At 38.5% G+C, this 19,038-nt stretch overlaps 3 protein-coding genes across 4 annotated transcripts; 1 reads left to right on the plus strand and 2 right to left on the minus strand.

Annotated features, from left to right (window-relative positions):
• The first annotated feature begins 841 nt into the window (after positions 1-841).
• Positions 842-8,140, plus strand: LOC103512113 (lysine-specific histone demethylase 1A). The gene is made up of 7 exons (XM_008476867.3): positions 842-1,757; positions 1,871-2,170; positions 2,641-2,846; positions 5,690-5,969; positions 6,260-6,456; positions 6,860-7,073; positions 7,526-8,140. Exons 1-7 carry the CDS (start codon positions 1,160-1,162, stop codon positions 7,831-7,833), a joined length of 2,103 nt encoding a protein of 700 aa, XP_008475089.1. The 5' UTR covers positions 842-1,159; the 3' UTR covers positions 7,834-8,140.
• Positions 8,141-8,213: 73 nt separating this feature from the next.
• On the minus strand, positions 8,214-15,347 carry LOC103512116 (putative aminopeptidase W07G4.4). Of its 2 annotated transcripts, XR_003392301.1 has the most exons (7): positions 15,147-15,347; positions 14,795-14,988; positions 12,935-13,114; positions 12,196-12,418; positions 10,609-10,721; positions 9,246-9,445; positions 8,214-8,844 (listed from the first exon to the last, which is right to left on the minus strand). XR_003392301.1 is itself a non-coding variant. In XM_026825685.1 (6 exons), the coding sequence occupies exons 1-6, from the start codon at positions 15,283-15,285 to the stop codon at positions 8,719-8,721; spliced, it is 975 nt and encodes a 324-aa protein (XP_026681486.1). In that variant the 5' UTR covers positions 15,286-15,346; the 3' UTR covers positions 8,214-8,718. The 2 variants fall into 2 exon arrangements, 1 of the variants encoding a protein (XP_026681486.1); XM_026825685.1 differs by lacking the exon at positions 9,246-9,445 and having other exon boundaries at positions 15,147-15,346.
• Positions 15,348-16,508: 1,161 nt separating this feature from the next.
• On the minus strand, positions 16,509-18,466 carry LOC103512114 (60S ribosomal protein L44). The gene is made up of 4 exons (XM_008476868.2): positions 18,411-18,466; positions 17,945-18,118; positions 17,617-17,733; positions 16,509-16,620 (listed from the first exon to the last, which is right to left on the minus strand). Exons 1-4 carry the CDS (start codon positions 18,411-18,413, stop codon positions 16,600-16,602), a joined length of 315 nt encoding a protein of 104 aa, XP_008475090.1. The 5' UTR covers positions 18,414-18,466; the 3' UTR covers positions 16,509-16,599.
• Positions 18,467-19,038: the final 572 nt, after the last annotated feature.

Below are 19,038 nucleotides of genomic sequence, written 5' to 3' on the forward strand. Positions count from 1 at the left end.
CTGTATCTCATTGTACCTTCTTTTTTTCTGTCCCATTGTGCATGATCTGTGTCTCTCTTTTTTCTGTGTATTAGTGTTGTGTGCATTTGTCTGTTTTTTTTTTTTTTTTTTTTTTTTTTTTTTTTTTTTTTTTTTTTTTTTTTTTTTTTTTTTTTTTTTTTTTTTACAGATTGCACCAGTGGTACCGAGAAGTTCATGTATCATATGTGATACGGTATGAACTTAAGGGTTAATCTTTTTTCTGTGTATTAGTATTGTGTGCATTTGTCTGTTTTTTTTTTTTCTGTTTCAGTTTTTCTGTGTTCATCTGTTTCTATACGTTTATCTGTCTCTATGTTTCTCTGTTTATCTGTTCTATGTTTATCTGTTTCTGTGTTTACCTGTTCTATGTTTCTGTGTTGGGGTGCGAAGTTAGTTTACCTCCACGTGGTGCACCCTGGGTAACGCCAAATAACTAACAACTGAACCCATATATATAGGTATGTTTCAGATTTTTCAGATGTCCCATATGTCCCATGTTGAACACAATGGTGCTTCACTTTTTACATCGTACCCTTATCCAGTCCATTTTGCCCTCCTTGACAGATTTGGAGTTTGCAGCCCCTTTTTTTTTACTTAACATTGGCCGACTCTCCTCCATTTACTAGTTCCTAGTTCGACTTTTTCGTTTTCCGGCAACTTTCAAGTTTTAAAAGTTTAAAAGCTCATCTCAATATTCTCAATCATCTCATAGGGGCTAATGACAATCGAAGTCGTGCCCCTTTTAAAATAAATTTATGAAAAAAAAAAAAAAAAAAAAAAAAAAAAAAAAATTCCCGGTATGTTTCAGATTTTTCAGATGTCCCATGTGACATGTCCCATGTTGAACACAATGGTGCTTCACTTTTTACATCGTACCCTTATCCAGTCTATTTTGCCCTCCTTGACAGATTTGGAGTTTGCAGCCCCTTTTTTTTACTTAACAAACTTAACATTGGCCGACTCTCCTCCATTTACTAGTTCCTAGTTCGACTTTTTCGTTTTCTGGCAACTTTCAAGTTTTAAAAGTTTAAAAGCTCATCTCAATCATCTCATATTCCCAATTTCCTGTAGGTTTCTGTGGATTTCTAGTTGAGTGACTTGAGTGTTTTTCTAAACTTTTTAATCTCTTAAAAAAACAATGGAGGAAATTGAAGAAAACAGTAATGGAACCATTAGTAGTGTAGCCAAGACTGAGGGGGATGTGTATGATGAAGATATAGAATACCATATTCCTGAGGGATTAGAAGGTGCTGCATTCCAGAGTCGTCTCCCCTATGACAAGATGACTACTAACGAAGTACAGTACTTCCCTGACATTAGTAATAATCCAATACACTCTCACAAAACATTTTTACACATTCGTAATCGTATCTTACAAATGTGGCTTGAAAACCCAAAGGTACAACTCACCCTGGAGTTTGTCATGCAGAAAATTGAGTCCCCATTCAACAGTGAAGTACAGCTTGTATCTCGCTTGCATTGTTATCTTGAAAGACATGGCTATATCAATTTTGGAATATTCCAAAGAATCACACCTATCCCTGTAAAGAAGTCTGGTAAAGTAATTGTGATTGGGGCTGGAATATCTGGTTTGGCAGCAGCTAGACACATGGAACAGTTTGGCATTGAAGTTGTTGTCCTGGAAGCAAGAGAACGAGTTGGAGGGAGAATTGTCACATTCAAGAAGAGTAATTATGTAGCAGATTTAGGTGCTATGGTAGTTACAGGATTAGGAGGTAAGTAATAATTATTCTCTCATAAAAATGCTTACTTTATGAGATTAAATAATTGTGTATAAATAAAAACCAAGTAAAATCATGCAAGTAATTAATCCATTTCCCTTTTCCAGGAAACCCAATTAACATCTTGGCAAGACAAATCAACATGGAGCTACTGAAAATAGGTCATCAGTGCCCTCTGTATCAATCCAGTGCTGAGAATTCTGACAATCTTCAAGTACCTAAAGACAAAGATGATCTGGTAGAGAGAGAATTTAACAGACTGCTTGAGTGTACAAGCTACTTGAGCCATACACTGGACTTCAACTATTTGGAAGGAAAACCTTTGAGTCTTGGTCAAGTGCTTGAGTGGATTATTAAGCTCCAAGAAAAGAATGTCAAGCAGAAACAAATTGACCATTGGAAAGAAGGTAATAAAAGATGTTAGGTACTGGGAATATAGGTGAGAAAGAGAACTTTTTTCTTTTTCTTTGGTGCCATCATGGAATAAGCCATAGGCTTTTTCCTAATTTTAGAATCAGTCAATTCAAAAATTTCTAGCCATTCAAAAGGTATTTTTCCCTCACTCTGAATTCAGAATGAACATCATGGGATAATGTTTGATCTTGGAATGGGTGGCTTTCTCCTATCCTGTCTTTCTTCTCTCTTTGATTTCAGGACAATAAGACCATAGCAGTTACAGTTCCCTCTGTCAAACCTTTAAAAAAAGTGTCCTTATGTAACTTGAGACTTATGTTTAGGTTAAAGTTCCCTCTGTCAAACCTCTTTTTTTAAAAAAAAAAAAAAAGAGTGAATGTCAACTTGATGGTGTAATAAAAGTGTAACCCTAGCATACAGTAAAAATTTAAATTCCATTACATTGAAAATATTTCTTTTCCAGTCATTGAGTTACAAGAAGAGCTCAAACCAGTTCTGTCTCGAATGAATGAGATTCTTGTTCAGCTTGATACTCTGGACCAGACATTGCAAAATGTTCCCATTGACAATACAACAGCTGTGGAGTTCCAGAAGAGATCCACACGACGGGATATGAATCATTTATGTACCGAATATGATCAGCTCAATGAGAAAAAAACACAGCTCCAGGTAACTTGGCATGTATACCACCTACCCATTAAAAAAAAAGCTCTAATGAAGCAAAGATTGATGTCCATAGCTATAGTAGGTGCAAAGTAAAATTTCTACAAGAGTAATGGGAATGTTACATTCCAATCCTGCTGCAACTGGAAGACATCCCTCAATCTGTGAAATTAAGAAATCAGCAATAGTTCCTGATTCAACAAATCTTCGACTACTTGGGTTCAATCCCAAAGAGCTCTAATGAAGCAAAGATTGATGTCCATAGCTATAGTAGGTGCAAAGTAAAATTTCTACAAGAGTAATGGGAATGTTACTAGCTGAATTCCGTCGCTTCGCTCCGGAATCCCGCTAGTTCATCCCGAGGCATGGCCAAACTTGTAGTTATCAACAATTCAAAACTTTCTAGCCATTCAAAAGGTATTTTTCCCTCACTCTGAATTCAGAATGAACGTCAAGGGATAATGTTTGATCTTGGAATGGGTGGCTTTCTCCTATCCTGTCTTTCTTCTCTCTTTGATTTCGGGACAATAAGTCCATAGCAGTTACAGTTCCCTCTGTCAAACCTCTTTTTTTTTTTTTTTTTTTTTTTTTTTTTTTAAAAAAAATAATATAAGATTTGAGCTATCAATGCGATCCAGCAAGTAGTACACAGTTTACTTTGGCTCCTAGTTGGACGCACTACTTGAGATAGTGAGAAATAAGAGAGACAAGCGGTCGGCCGGTAGGTTCTTGTGGATAGTCTCCAGAACTGGGTGCTATGTCCAGATGAGTATACTTGAGTGTTTGGTTGCCATCCAGACCGAACTGGAAACACAAAGGACGTGGATTTCAATTTACCGTTGTTGCTTTGTCCAATAGGTAACTTTATTCCAATGGATTTAACTTTTCAAGCAGCTATATGGATTAGGAAAAGGGTTGATACTTGGATTTCAATTTACCATCGTTGCTTTGTCCAATAATTTTAATCCAATGGATCCAAATTTTCAAGAAGTTTTATGGATTAGGAAAAAGATTGATATTTTCAGAGCTTAAATGCCAAACTACACGCAACTCAACCTCTGCATGAAAATCAAGATCTTCAATTGAATTCAATTTATTTGGAGAATAAAGTCATCAATTCGCTTCTAACTTCTCATTACAAGACAAAATAAATAAGACAAAGGTTCTTTTAAGCTCATTAGCTGCTAAGAAAAACAAATGCTCACCCCAGCAAAGTTGCCCTAGAGATTTTTTGATCAGCAAACGCCACTTCCCACGAGAGAGGTTTTCAAACGAAGGCATCCTTCAAATAGTGAGACACAAGAGACACGACAGGTCTTCCTGTGGGCTCTTCAGGGTATCGGCCCGCGCGGGCAATATCGAAGTGAGTATATTTGAGCGTCTTGTTAGCGTTATCTAGACCGAACTGGAAACAAAACAGCAAGAAAAGTCTCGGTTTTTTCTTCCTTCAAAAGTGTTGACTTTTGACGGTTGGCCCTTTCTTTATCTTTCTTCAAAAGTGGTGACTTTTAACGGTTGACCTTTTTTTTCTTCAAAAGTGGTGACTTTTGACGGTTGACCTTTTTTTTTTTTTCAAAAGTGGTGACTTTTGACGGAGTCTCGTTTTTTTCTATCTTCAAAAGTGGTGACTTTTTACGGTTGGCCGTTGCTTTGGCCTAGATTCGTAGTAGCTTAACCCATCCTCTAGGGCTGTTCACCCCTACACCTAAGCCTCGGTGTGGGCTTTTTGTGTTTGGAGTTAAGCTGCTATCCCCGGGCCTTGAGGGAACCTCGAAGCACCCTCACTGGTATATTTCAACCTCCTCAGTTTCTTTAAAATTCACCTGAAGCAGCTCTAGGAAGTCTGCACAATCAGGTTTATTCCGGAGAAAATCTGTGAGTCCATATATTATTCCATTAAGAGGATACCAAGAGGTACCTAAGCCAGAGAGCTAGCTCTGGGGTCTAATGAGGGATATTCAGGTACATAATTATGTCGTTGTACCCTACTTCCTGAAACGGACTTGACCATAGTCCCATTCAGGTACCCTCAAAAGAGCCAGTGTTATTGTCTGTGGCTTCACAGTATGAGTTGTTGGACTCAGACTATCCTGATATAAAAGAACTTGGTACAGTTGAACCTGGATATAAGAGAATCCAGGCGACCGACCTTTTTTCTCTCATATCCAGGTTTCCACTAAATCCAGTTTCTCTTATAATGTGACTTTTGGACAAATTCTCTTACATAGAGGAGTTGTTGGACTCAGACTATCCTGATATAAAAGAACTTGGTACAGTTGAACCTGGATATAAGAGAATCCAGGCAACCGACCTTTTTTCTCTCATATCCAGGTTTCCACTAAATCCAGTTTCTCTTATAATGTGACTTTTGGACAAATTCTCTTACATAGAGGTCCAAGGTAAGTGGATTCTCTTATATAGACATCCGAGGTAAGGGGATTCTCTTACATAGAAGTACGAGGTAGATAATTCTCTTACATAGAGGTCCAAAGTAGAGAATTCTCTTATATAGAGGTAAATCAATTACCTTGGGCCAGAAAAAAATTCTCTTATATCGAGGTTTCTCTTATATCCAGGTTTTTGGCTCAAAAATGAAGGGCCCAGAAAATTTTCTCTTCTATCCAGGTTCGACTGCATATGGAAACAATAAAACTTAGTTCATCAATGATAGAGAAAATTAATTTACATCTCTTTTTTAGGCAAAGCAAGGTTTCTCTTATATCCAGGTTTTTGGCTCAAAAATGAAGGGCCCAGAAAATTTTCTCTTATATCCAGGTTCGACTGCATATGGAAACAATAAAACTTAGTTCATCAATGATAGAGAAAATTAATTTACATCTCTTCTTTAGGCAAAGCTGCATGCCATGGAAAGTAACCCGCCTGCCGACGTCTATCTCTCGGTAAAGGATCGGCAATTACTTGATTGGCACTTTGCCAATCTGGAGTTTGCTAATGCCACACCTCTTGCTTCACTTTCACTAAAACATTGGGATCAGGATGATGACTTCGAGTTTACAGGATCTCATTTGACTGTGAAGAAGGGATACGCTTGTGTTCCTACAGCTTTGGCAGAGGGCTTGGATGTACACTTCAATTCCAGTGTCACCGAGATTCACTACAATAGCAAAGGTAAAATAATAGGTGGTCTGTTTTTATAGTCCCGAAATTGAAGAGAGAAGGAGGACAGCAGAAAGCCAGCCGTTCCGAGAACGAACATTACCCCTTCAGGATAAAATGGGCCCCGGGCGGGAATCGAACCCGCGACCCCGCGCTTACAAGGCAGACGCTCTACCAACCAAGCTAACTAGGCTGACTCTTGGGTATTTTTTAAATACAAATCAAATTAGTCTGGTCGTTCCTCCACCCTGCCTCATTTTTGTTTTGCCCAATTTTTACATTATTTTTGTTTGTTTTATCAGGTGTCACTGTAAAGACTGTGGATCCCAAGACAGGTCAAAATGAGACTGTCTACACAGGAGATCGAGTCCTTTGTACTCTGCCCCTAGGCATATTAAAAGCCTGCATACAGCCACCTAAAGATGTCCTGTTTAATCCACCCCTTCCCGATTGGAAAGTCAAGTCCATCCGACGTCTGGGCTATGGACTTCTGAACAAGGTTAGTATTTCAAAGGAGCCAGCCTAGTTAGCCTTGAAGGTAGCGCGTCTGCCTTGTTAGTGCTAGGTTGCGGGTTCGATCCCCGTCCGGGGGACGAACTTTATACTGAACAGATAGGTTCATTTTCAGAACGGCTTTCTCCTATCTAGTCCTCTTTCTCTCTCTCTAGAAAAATGGACCTGCTAAAGAGGCCTTATCAAAATAGTCCGTAAATTCCTAACGTAAGGAAAGCAATTAATGTTTTCATTTGACTGTATTGAGTTTGAATCCGAAGATTTAACTCGATGATTTTGCATCTAGCTTTTCTGCTTGTTCGTTACATTTTGTTGATACTACTTGCGTGTCCGCGAGATAAGAAGGCACCTAGTTCCTTTTGTTGATAAAATAAATCTTTTCTTTTTAGGTGGTACTCTGTTTTGACAAGATATTCTGGGACCCGGCAGAGAACCTATTCGGTCACGTGGGTAGCACCACGGCCTCACGGGGAGAACTATTCTTATTCTGGAATCTCTACCAAGCCCCTGTATTACTGGCCCTAGTAGCGGGGGAGGCGGCGTCTATCCTAGAGGATGTCAGTGACGAGACCATAGTGGGCCGTTGTATTGCTGTGCTCAAAGGTGAGATATTACCTGCCTCGGTGGTGTAGTTGTCAAGACGCTCGCCTGGTAAACAGGAGGGTGTGGGTTCAATCCCAGCCGAGGTATGGAATTTTATCCTCAATATTTGTAATTTGAGAATTTAACCACAATAATAGTAGTAGCCTACCGCTGGGGTAAAAAAGTCCTATGCGAGCAGTATAAATAAGCAGTATTACTATTCTGGTAAACACCGACCTCGCGAGGTCGCAAATTTCATTACCTTCGGGGGGCGGGCTTTCTCTAAACAGAAAGGTTCGTTCTCGGAACGGCTGTTCTCTCTTCAATTTCGGGATGAACGTTCGTTGTTACAATTACCTCTATTCGACATTGATGTTTCCCGATCAGCGCGGCAGCGTAGGTAGTTAGGTAGAAAATGTGTAATATCAGCCATAATTTATGAGTATATCAAGCATCTCTCTCCATGATTGCAGGCATATTTCCCACCAATACCGTTCCTCAACCGAAAGAGACCGTGGTGACGCGATGGAAGGCAGATCCGTTTGCCAAGGGCTCTTACTCTTTCGTCGCGGTAGGAGCTTCTGGTTCGGATTACGACACGTTAGGTCTCCCAGTGAAGGACGATAAAGATATCCCCAGGCTGTTCTTTGCCGGGGAGCATACGATAAGAAACTATCCGGCTACAGTACATGGGGCTTTCCTTAGCGGACTGAAGGAGGGAGGTCATATTGTGGACCAGATACTCGGGGCCAATTATAGAATGCCTGGGGGTAAGACGTGAGGTAGCGGGGATGTCCTCACCTCACACAGTTGATCTCATTGTCTGGTGTTATCTCTAGTTCAGTAAACTAACATAGGTACTTGCCAGAGTCAGCTCCCATGGCGTAGTAGTGGTCACTGCGCTCGCGTTGCACGCGAGAACCGGTTTCGATTCCCGGCGGAGTAAAAAAAAAAAAAATTGTATCATACAGATGACATATCCATTGAAGTTTATTCAAGCGTTTAACGCTTCTAATCTGTACATAAAGTGTTAATAATTTAATGAATCTGTAAATAAAAAAATACTGAATTTAATAATTACGTGTACCTACCTATGAGTTTTCAAGGAAGCAAATGCCAGTAATAAAAGGGTTAACCAAACTTTATTGAAATAATATTAAGGTGGACATTACAATATAAAAATACGCAAGTTATTTCAGTACGGAGAGTGAAGGGACTTACCCAACATTACCTTAGTACACTCTCAGTTTTATCTACATAATATAATATGATAAGGAAAAGAGCACTTGGCTGCACTTAATAGTTGATACAGTACCGTTTTCTCGCGACCGAAAGTCTGATTAGATAATAATAATAATATGAATTTTGTACTAAAAATACTAATATACATAATCATAAATGCGTTTCATTTGAGACGGCATGTACACGATAATGGTCGTATGTTTTATCAGGAAGTTATCCAAGGAGGCATTCCATAGAGTAGGATTGCTCTAAAATATCTAATGGCCGAAGTTGCTGTTTTTGTTGTTACAAATGTCGGAATTTTTGACCATTAGGCATGTCCCAAGTAATTTGCTTAATCAGAGCCGATTCTATTATGTAATTTGAGCTATCAATGCGATCCAGCAAGTAGTACACAGTTTACTTTGGCTCCTAGTTGGACGCACTACTTGAGATAGTGAGAAATAAGAGAGACAAGCGGTCGGCCGGTAGGTTCTTGTGGATAGTCTCCAGAACTGGGTGCTATGTCCAGATGAGTATACTTGAGTGTTTGGTTGCCATCCAGACCGAACTGGAAACACAAAGGACGTGGATTTCAATTTACCGTTGTTGCTTTGTCCAATAGGTAACTTTATTCCAATGGATTTAACTTTTCAAGCAGCTATATGGATTAGGAAAAGGGTTGATACTTGGATTTCAATTTACCATCGTTGCTTTGTCCAATAATTTTAATCCAATGGATCCAAATTTTCAAGAAGTTTTATGGATTAGGAAAAAGATTGATATTTTCAGAGCTTAAATGCCAAACTACACGCAACTCAACCTCTGCATGAAAATCAAGATCTTCAATTGAATTCAATTTATTTGGAGAATAAAGTCATCAATTCGCTTCTAACTTCTCATTACAAGACAAAATAAATAAGACAAAGGTTCTTTTAAGCTCATTAGCTGCTAAGAAAAACAAATGCTCACCCCAGCAAAGTTGCCCTAGAGATTTTTTGATCAGCAAACGCCACTTCCCACGAGAGAGGTTTTCAAACGAAGGCATCCTTCAAATAGTGAGACACAAGAGACACGACAGGTCTTCCTGTGGGCTCTTCAGGGTATCGGCCCGCGCGGGCAATATCGAAGTGAGTATATTTGAGCGTCTTGTTAGCGTTATCTAGACCGAACTGGAAACAAAACAGCAAGAAAAGTCTCGGTTTTTTCTTCCTTCAAAAGTGTTGACTTTTGACGGTTGGCCCTTTCTTTATCTTTCTTCAAAAGTGGTGACTTTTAACGGTTGACCTTTTTTTTTCTTCAAAAGTGGTGACTTTTGACGGTTGACCTTTTTTTTTTTTTCAAAAGTGGTGACTTTTGACGGAGTCTCGTTTTTTTCTATCTTCAAAAGTGGTGACTTTTTACGGTTGGCCGTTGCTTTGGCCTAGATTCGTAGTAGCTTAACCCATCCTCTAGGGCTGTTCACCCCTACACCTAAGCCTCGGTGTGGGCTTTTTGTGTTTGGAGTTAAGCTGCTATCCCCGGGCCTTGAGGGAACCTCGAAGCACCCTCACTGGTATATTTCAACCTCCTCAGTTTCTTTAAAATTCACCTGAAGCAGCTCTAGGAAGTCTGCACAATCAGGTTTATTCCGGAGAAAATCTGTGAGTCCATATATTATTCCATTAAGAGGATACCAAGAGGTACCTAAGCCAGAGAGCTAGCTCTGGGGTCTAATGAGGGATATTCAGGTACATAATTATGTCGTTGTACCCTACTTCCTGAGACGGACTTGACCATAGTCCCATTCAGGTACCCTCAAAAGAGCCAGTGTTATTGTCTGTGGCTTGACAGGGCTGGTTTTGTCTCAGTTTTACGTGCTCCAGCGAGACAAAATGCTTTGGCCTAAATTCTATATTAGTATTAGTGCTTTATTTAGACTGTCGAATTAGGACATGCAGTCCCTTTATCTCAACAGTTTAATATTGCACCACATTATCCTATGATATTATATTAATTTGAGTAATAATTACCTCGTTATTAATTCTAGGATTTGTGGCAGCTAGCTGGAGTGGCATTTAAATTAATCTGTTCTAATTTGAGAGTTTGAAAAATCGACTGTAATTAACTTCGGAAATTGTACCATTTAAACAATCTGTTTCTAATTTAGAGGTTTAAATTACGCAGTGTGTTAATTAGACACGGAAATTATCCATAGAAAATTAGGATATAATGGGTAATTTTACTCGGAACTGATTCTAATTACCAATACTTACTGAATAAGTGTATTAGTGTTGAGGAATTTATCATATCGGAGAAATACTGTTTCTCTGGGTTTGCCTAATGTAGAGCTTACCTTGTCCAGACCTGAAGCACCAATAAGGAAAGCTCCTGGGCCCTGGTGTCCTCTGGAATTAGAACCTGAAGATTTCATTCCAGACTGGATCAGGTCCTCTCCTTCACATTTACCTGCGGAGATACAATTTAACAAAAAACATCAGGACATGAGATACACTATAGGGCTGGCTCAAAGGGAGTGACAAGAAATGCCAAAACGAAACTATTTTAATAGGAACAGGCCAGGAAGAATAGCATTCTTTGGACTAATTCCTCACATGTCGGGCATGCTACCCTTCACGATAATTAGCCAGCCTTTTTAGCTTGGTTGGTAGCGCGTCTGCCTTGTAAGCGCTAGGCCCGCGGGTTCGTTTCTCGCCCGGGGCGGATTTTATCCTGAACGGATAAGACTAATTCCTCACATGTCGGGCATGCTACCCTTCACGATAATTAGCCAGCCTTGTTAGCTTGGTTGGTAGCGCGTCTGCCTTGTAAGCGCTAGGCCCGCGGGTTCGTTTCTCGCCCGGGGCGGATTTTATCCTGAACGGATAATGTTCGTCCTCGGAACAGCTGGCTTTCTCCTATCTTGTCTTCCTTCTCTCTTCAATTTCGGGGCGATGAGACCTTAGTAGCAGTTACAGTTCCCTGTCAAACCTCTTAAAAAAAAAATGGGAAATCTGTGCAAACGGGAAAAAATAGAAAATCACGCTAACTGGGCTTACTAATTTTACAAACTTACTCTTAAAGAAACGTTGTATCATACAGATGACATATCCATTGAAGTTTATTCAAGCGTTTAACGCTTCTAATCTGTACATAAAGTGTTAATAATTTAATGAATCTGTAAATAAAAAAATACTGAATTTAATAATTACGTGTACCTACCTATGAGTTTTCAAGGAAGCAAATGCCAGTAATAAAAGGGTTAACCAAACTTTATTGAAATAATATTAAGGTGGACATTACAATATAAAAATACGCAAGTTATTTCAGTACGGAGAGTGAAGGGACTTACCCAACATTACCTTAGTACACTCTCAGTTTTATCTACATAATATAATATGATAAGGAAAAGAGCACTTGGCTGCACTTAATAGTTGATACAGTACCGTTTTCTCGCGACCGAAAGTCTGATTAGATAATAATAATAATATGAATTTTGTACTAAAAATACTAATATACATAATCATAAATGCGTTTCATTTGAGACGGCATGTACACGATAATGGTCGTATGTTTTATCAGGAAGTTATCCAAGGAGGCATTCCATAAAGTAGGATTGCTCTAAAATATCTAATGGCCGAAGTTGCTGTTTTTGTTGTTACAAATGTCGGAATTTTTGACCATTAGGCATGTCCCAAGTAATTTGCTTAATCAGAGCCGATTCTATTATGTAATTTGAGCTATTGAACGGATAATGTTCGTCCTCGGAACAGCTGGCTTTCTCCTATCTTGTCTTCCTTCTCTCTTCAATTTCGGGGCGATGAGACCTTAGTAGCAGTTACAGTTCCCTGTCAAACCTCTTAAAAAAAAAAATGGGAAATCTGTGCAAACGGGAAAACATAGAAAATCACGCTAACTGGGCTTACTAATTTTACAAACTTACTCTTAAAGAAACGGAAATCTTCTCTCCGAATGCGACTGATCTCGAAGGGATCTCCCATGGCTTCCCCAGTCTCTGATAGAAGGACAGCATTGTTCTCCTGACGAGCTGGGCCATTGTCCATTACAATGGAATAGCCTTCGCCCACCGTGAGACAGGCGTGGCCCGTGAGCGTAGCAATGGTAAATAGGTGAGGGTTCACAGCGTCCTTGGCCTTTTCCGCCATCTGTGCAAACGGAAAACAAGGAAAAGATAAAGCTTAACCCCCCAGAGCCGAAGCCTACTTTAAAGTCACACTCCATGACTCAAAAACTATGACAGGTATTGATTAAAAAAAAGTTCGGCTCTCATGGATTGAAGAGCAAGAATCACCTAATCAAAGCTTAAAGAGCAAGAGTCAAAATAGGATCAGGCAATCGCGATTTAAATAGCGGAACAACATCCAAAACAGAAAGCAAATGCAAAACTGTCTAGTTAAAACGTAGACCTGCACTTCGTTCGATCAATAATAGACCAAAAGATTTTAACTCACATGGGCCAGAACATCTGCCATGGCAAATCGTCCCTCGGCATCTGTGTTGGTCACTCGGATTCTCTTGCCAGCCCGCGACACCACCACCTCATCTGAGACATAGGAATTCTCACCACAACTGTTTCGGACAACAGCTAGCGCTCCCACCACTCGTACTTTCGGCTGAAGCATAGCCACTGCCTATAAAAAGCTCAAAAGATTTTAACTCACATGGGCCAGAACATCTGCCATGGCAAATCGTCCTTCGGCATCTGTGTTGGTCACTCGGATTCTCTTGCCAGCCCGCGACACCACCACCTCATCTGAGACATAAGAATTCTCACCACAACTGTTTCGGACAACAGCTAGCGCTCCCACCACTCGTACTTTCGGCTGAAGCATAGCCACTGCCTATAAAAAGCAATCCAATACTTCATGTTAATAATAGGGTAGAAATAGAAGTGAACTTTGATTGGACAAAAATAATAGTAGTAGCCTATAGCTAGGGAAAGGGACTCTTTAGCGGCAACACTGTGATAAATGAAAAAACCATCACCTCTGCTTGAAGATTAGACTGCTTGCTACACTTTGAACTTTCAAGCCTGAATGATGAGTGTTAACTATTCATGGAGCCACATCCTTCTTAATATCACTCACACTATCAATATCTAGGACACCTAGGTACAACTAACAATACTGAAATATCTAGTGACAGTATAGCTGTGCAGTTTGTGTTGTCAAAAGTAGGTACCTGCCTCTTTTCTATTGGTGTGCAAGTGGTAGGTATTAGAACTTACCTCATCGAAGATAACACAGAAGAAAGTAGCCTAGCTTGATACTTTGGAATACACAACCTATTGGAAAACACTTGTCTTATGCCAATCAAACAAGGGTGGATGATCATTATATAAAAAACCCCTACTATTAGGATGAGAGCATTAAAATTGTATTAGAAAAAGAAATTAAGCTACTGAAGAATAATTCAAGGGACTCAACAGTAACCTGCAGTTTACTCAGGTATTCGTAAAACACTTTCAAATGTTAAAAAACCCCTACTATTAGGATGAGAGCATTAAAATTGTATTAGAAAAAGAAATTGAGCTACTGAAGAATAATTCAAGGGACTCAACAGTAACCTGCAGTTTACTCAGGTATTCGTAAAACACTTTCAAATGTTTTAAAAAGTAGAAAAATTAAAATGTGTTCTGTGCTGTGTTTGTATTGTGTTTATTTTTTGAATAAAAATTCATCCTTCCAGTACTCTTTAGCTTTAATCACATTCAGTCTTCTTCTACTTTTCCCGAGTACAGACGGGATCGGCGTTTTTTGTCAGCCTCTCAATCGGACTCTTTAGCTTTAATCACATTCAGTCTTCTTCTACTTTTCCCGAGTACAGACGGGATCGGCGTTTTTTGTCAGCCTCTCAATCGACCCTAACTAGGGTGATTGCTTTGGCCTGACATTTGGTTTTGGCTACAAATTTTACGAGTGGATGCCCTTTGCTATTTCTTAAGCAAGGGGAATTCAGGCTGGTATACTCCCTGTTCAAAGTTCCCCAGCCAGACTTTTAATCACATTCAGACTAATATAAATGCATAATATAATTATGCATCTGACAACAATGTTATCACTATCAGTCATTGCAGCAATTTGTTCTCTACTGATAAGAGGATAAATTATGATAGAAGACTATTTAGAGTAGCCTACTGATAAGAAAGAGCACAAATAGTTGATAACAAGTCCCACTAGAAGAGTCACATAGAACTCATACTAGGGACATGTAAAAAAAAAAAAAAAAAAAAAAATATCCAATAATACAGGGTGTCCAAAAAGTAGTGTACATGTACAAGATGTTCAAATCTAAAGGGATGATGTAACAGGTTAAAATTAGATCTTTCTCTTTGTAAACATAGGTTTGCACCTACTCTCAAATTGATTTACAGGGGGTCCTCAGTTACAGGGGGGAGTTGAAATCTGCCAAAATTCAATTGAAATACATACAGAGCTACAGCCAACTGCCAAAAGTATACTCTTATACATATTTTTTTACCTACTTTCATATTACTAAGTATTTAGTGGGACCCTATTTACCTTCATGAAGCCAGCAACAACAGCAGCACCACACTTGTCCCTGGCCATACCAGCCATGTTACCAGAGATCTTGATATCAGCACCACCAGTATCATAGGTTACACCTTTACCCACGAGAAACAGAGAGGAGGTGGGGGAACTTGAGGTAGGCTCATATTCCAGGAATATCACACGACCCTGGTGTCTGTCAATCACTGAAAAATAGAACAGCACTTGATCAAAATTAGAAACATTTTTTGCAACATCATCACAGTATAAAAATACCACTATTTGTGTACACCAAGGTATGTCCCACAAATAAGTGAGAACATTAAACCCAAAAAAGATCACATGTAGGAGAAAATCCACTTACCACTAGCAGCTCTGTTGACAGCAGAAAACAAGGGATATTCTTTGTCCAGAATCTTTGGGTCTTTTATAATATTAATTTTGATGGAGGGTGTATTCTTGAATGTCTCAAGGATGTACTCTTCTACTTTGGGTGGTGCCATTCTTTCTGGATCTGTACCACCAATGTCACGGGCAACCCATCTGAAATGTAAGTAATAAGTATTTATTGATTAATTAAGGGAACTTTAATGTTTTAAAAAGTAGAAAAATTAAAATGTGTTCTGTGCTGTGTTTGTATTGTGTTTATTTTTTGAATAAAAATTCATCCTTCCAGTGTTGCCAGTAGAGTTGGCCGGTTGTGAATTCGATATCGATTACAAAATCGATATGAAATCATCGACAGGTGTCTTTTCGACTTCTCGAATTTATTTTTACTTTCTATTACCTAAATACCACAAAAAAGGAAGGGGGGGGGGTAGCAATAAGCCTACCAAAACCAAAATATGGTCTTATGTACATGAAGGTGTATGATGTTTGAGACCATTAGGATGCTGTCTTCCCTAAGCAGAGTTCAAGTGCATTTGCCAATGCTTTAAGTTAATGTCTGTCGCTTAACAAGCAGGTGCATTCTCAGTTTATGCCCCCAGAAAAATAAGTCCAAACTTATCCTAATGGAACAATGAAATTAATTTCTCTCATCCCACTGGTCAATTTCCAATTTCACACCAAACTGTACACCACTCAAACTGCCTACAAAAAATCTCTTACCTTTGATTTAAGAAGCTCACATGACTAATATTGAAATTGGAAATGCCTAGTGCCCAGCTGGAGGAAGCATGCAAAAGCACAAGTCCATACCAACAACCCCTCATGACTAACACACTCAAGTTGTTGAACTGGTCAGTTGTAAAGTTAAACCATGTGTACTCAAGTAAACCCATGTCCATCTCTTAACCCACACAAGTCAACATGGAAATGGAACTGTGCTTCCACGCAACTTTTTCCAAGTCTGACCAAAAATATAGCATGAGTTGATACCTTTTTCATTACTATTACCTACTTCTAAATACTGAACTTTTTTATTCCCCAACTACCTAGGTAGAAAAGTACCTATCCTTCTCTTTGAAAATCAAAAGTACAAACTACAGATATGCATACTTACATAGTAGGTTCACACAAACTTTTTCTTTAGTGTGTGTGTACTGATGGAATATTGTTTTTGGGATGTTATTGGGTTAACAATTATTAATACATAAAGAACCCTTATCAGATCTAGTCAGTACATGAGTACCAGAAGAGTTGAAAAGAGGTATTATTCTGATGACAGACACAAATAAGGTGACTGTACTTAAATTCTACAATGAAAAAATTCAAAGACAACTACTTGGGGATGGATGTCAAGGTAGAATAGATCCTTATTTTAATATCAACAGAACAGCAAGTACAAAAACAAAATGTTAGAATTAATGATACATCTAGAACTGAATCATTTGACCCTGCAACAGAGAAAACAAACAAAGGGGTGATATTAGTAAAAATTTCCTGGCTTTGACAACCTTGGATTTGGAATTAATTTGACTCAGAAGTCCTGATTTTGATTACCTAACTCGATTTGGGGACAGTTTTAAAAGGGTTTAATAAATAGTCCTGTTGTTATTAATATGTAAATTAATAAAATACATTTTAACTAGGTTTATAACTCTGTCTTCCTTCTACTAAAGACACAAGTAGAGTCCATTAATAGCTTTGAACTATGCCGATGTTTGATGACATGCCATGAAAGCAAATACCCTGCAGGTAAATTCTTACTGGTGGGCACTGTAGAAAGACAGGAGAGCATGAAAAATAAAGACTAAAGAAATATTTTGTATTAGATTGGTTAATTTTTGGCACCCAATAGATCAGCTGTGCTTACTTGGGTGATGTTTCAGTCATAGAGCAGGAAAAATGAGGACCAATGGAATTTTTCTTTTTCTTCTACAACTTCTAGATCCCGAGATAAATCAATTTAAAAAATACTGGTAAATCATGAACTTTGATGTCACGACATATGCTCCCATAGGCGAAGACATCACATCAAATGTCCCAAGCGAAGCTCCCTTGCAGGCAACACATTAATGTGTTTGTGCACATACGTTTCGGCACATTTTGAGGCAACTGCCTGAAGTCTGGCATCACACATCTTTGAACTCTTTCATTAGAACAGAAAATGAAAATTGAATTTTCAACCTTCAACAGCTAACTATTTTTTCTTCAGAGTTTTGACTTCAGATTTGGATTTTTCACAACTTTTTACATAGGAATTGACCATTTATTACTGATTTTTGCCCACTTGCAACTACTCCATTAATTCTGATACAAGATTGAAAGATGTAGGGGGGAATGTAGGATTGAAGACTGACCAACTAAGATAATAGGTATATGTGCATATATTTTATATTTTTGTCTGTACCTATTGAAAAAAAATAATAAATTAACTGTTGAATTCTTACCTTTCTCTTCTTGTCACCACCAAGTTCAAAATGTTTGCATCTCTTCAGGGGCAATTGTTTGCGGTATTTACATTCAGTGCATTCCATTCTCAGTACAATTTTCTTTGTTGTCTTAGCCTGAAATAGAAAATATTGAGATATTTGAATAATACATGTAAATAAAACTATAATAGGAACTCCAGTGGTACACAGAACTGTAAAACCTGACAAAATATCTATCTGGAATGTGTTCAGTTGTCAGCAAATACAAAGCAAATGAATGACATGTGCCAACCAAATCTTCCGTAAGACATGACATAAATTTAAGTTGAGCAGATATTTAACTTACCTTCTTTCTGAAAATGGGTTTTGTCTGACCTCCATATCCGGCTTGTTTTCTGTCGTAACGTCTTCTACCTTGACAAGCTTTACGTTCCTTGGACTTTTTGTACTGAGTTACTTTGTGAACCTTATGGATCTTACATTTTTTACAGAATGTTCTCCGTTGTTTGGGTACGTTAACCTGGAAGGAGCAAACGGTTTTGATGAAAAGATGCCCTCAAATGCAAGTAGCCCATTAAATAGGTGACGAAGTGGAATTTTCAGGTGTTCTAATCCTGGTTAGGTGCGGTACATAGGTAAATTGGACCTTCGGGTAGGAGCCTACTCTGTTGAGTCTATCACCGAGACGGCCAGAGTTTCCTCTTAGCTAACAAAATAAATAATAAGTAAAAGTAACTGAGCGGTCAATTTAACGCTTTGGTCCTATGAACGGTAGAGAGTAAGATCCTTTGGATAAAAGAGGATAAACTTACCATTTTGGACAGAAATAAAAAAAAAACTGTCCCAGGAAAAAATTGAAAAGGGTGATTGTCAGGGTCTCCACTCCAAATTTTAAAAAATCACTAGATTCAAGGAAAAAAAATCACTAGATTTGACTTGAAAATCACTAGATTTGGTACTCGTATATTGTAACTTTGTTTTAATGATCATTGATCATGAATACTCGTCCTGATCTAAAACATGGGACATTCTGAGGTTGAACTCCCAGCTAACCTTACCTACATAGGTTAACCTAGGATACGATTAAAGTTTAACCTTCATCTAATCGTCGAATGCATTCTTAGATAAAAACTAAGAAAATTGTCTAATATGGTTAACCTAGGATACGATTAAAGTTTAACCTTCATCTAATCGTCGAATGCATTCTTAGATAAAAACTAAGAAAATTGTCTAATATTAACTAGCCCAACATTTGAAAATCACCGATTGTTCATTAAATTTTATTTGTCTATAGTTCTCTATACAGATTGAATGAAGCTCAAGAGTCCTTCTATCCCTACAACAAGCTACTTTTTAAGTAAAAGTTCACCGTCGCGTTGAGTAACTTTCGGGTGTCACCCTGTATGCAAATTCTTTTCATAGTTCTTAATATACTGCTGA

Source organism: Diaphorina citri, unplaced genomic scaffold (assembly GCF_000475195.1).
Source record: "Diaphorina citri unplaced genomic scaffold, Diaci psyllid genome assembly version 1.1 scaffold793, whole genome shotgun sequence".
NCBI lineage: Eukaryota > Metazoa > Arthropoda > Insecta > Hemiptera > Psyllidae > Diaphorina > Diaphorina citri.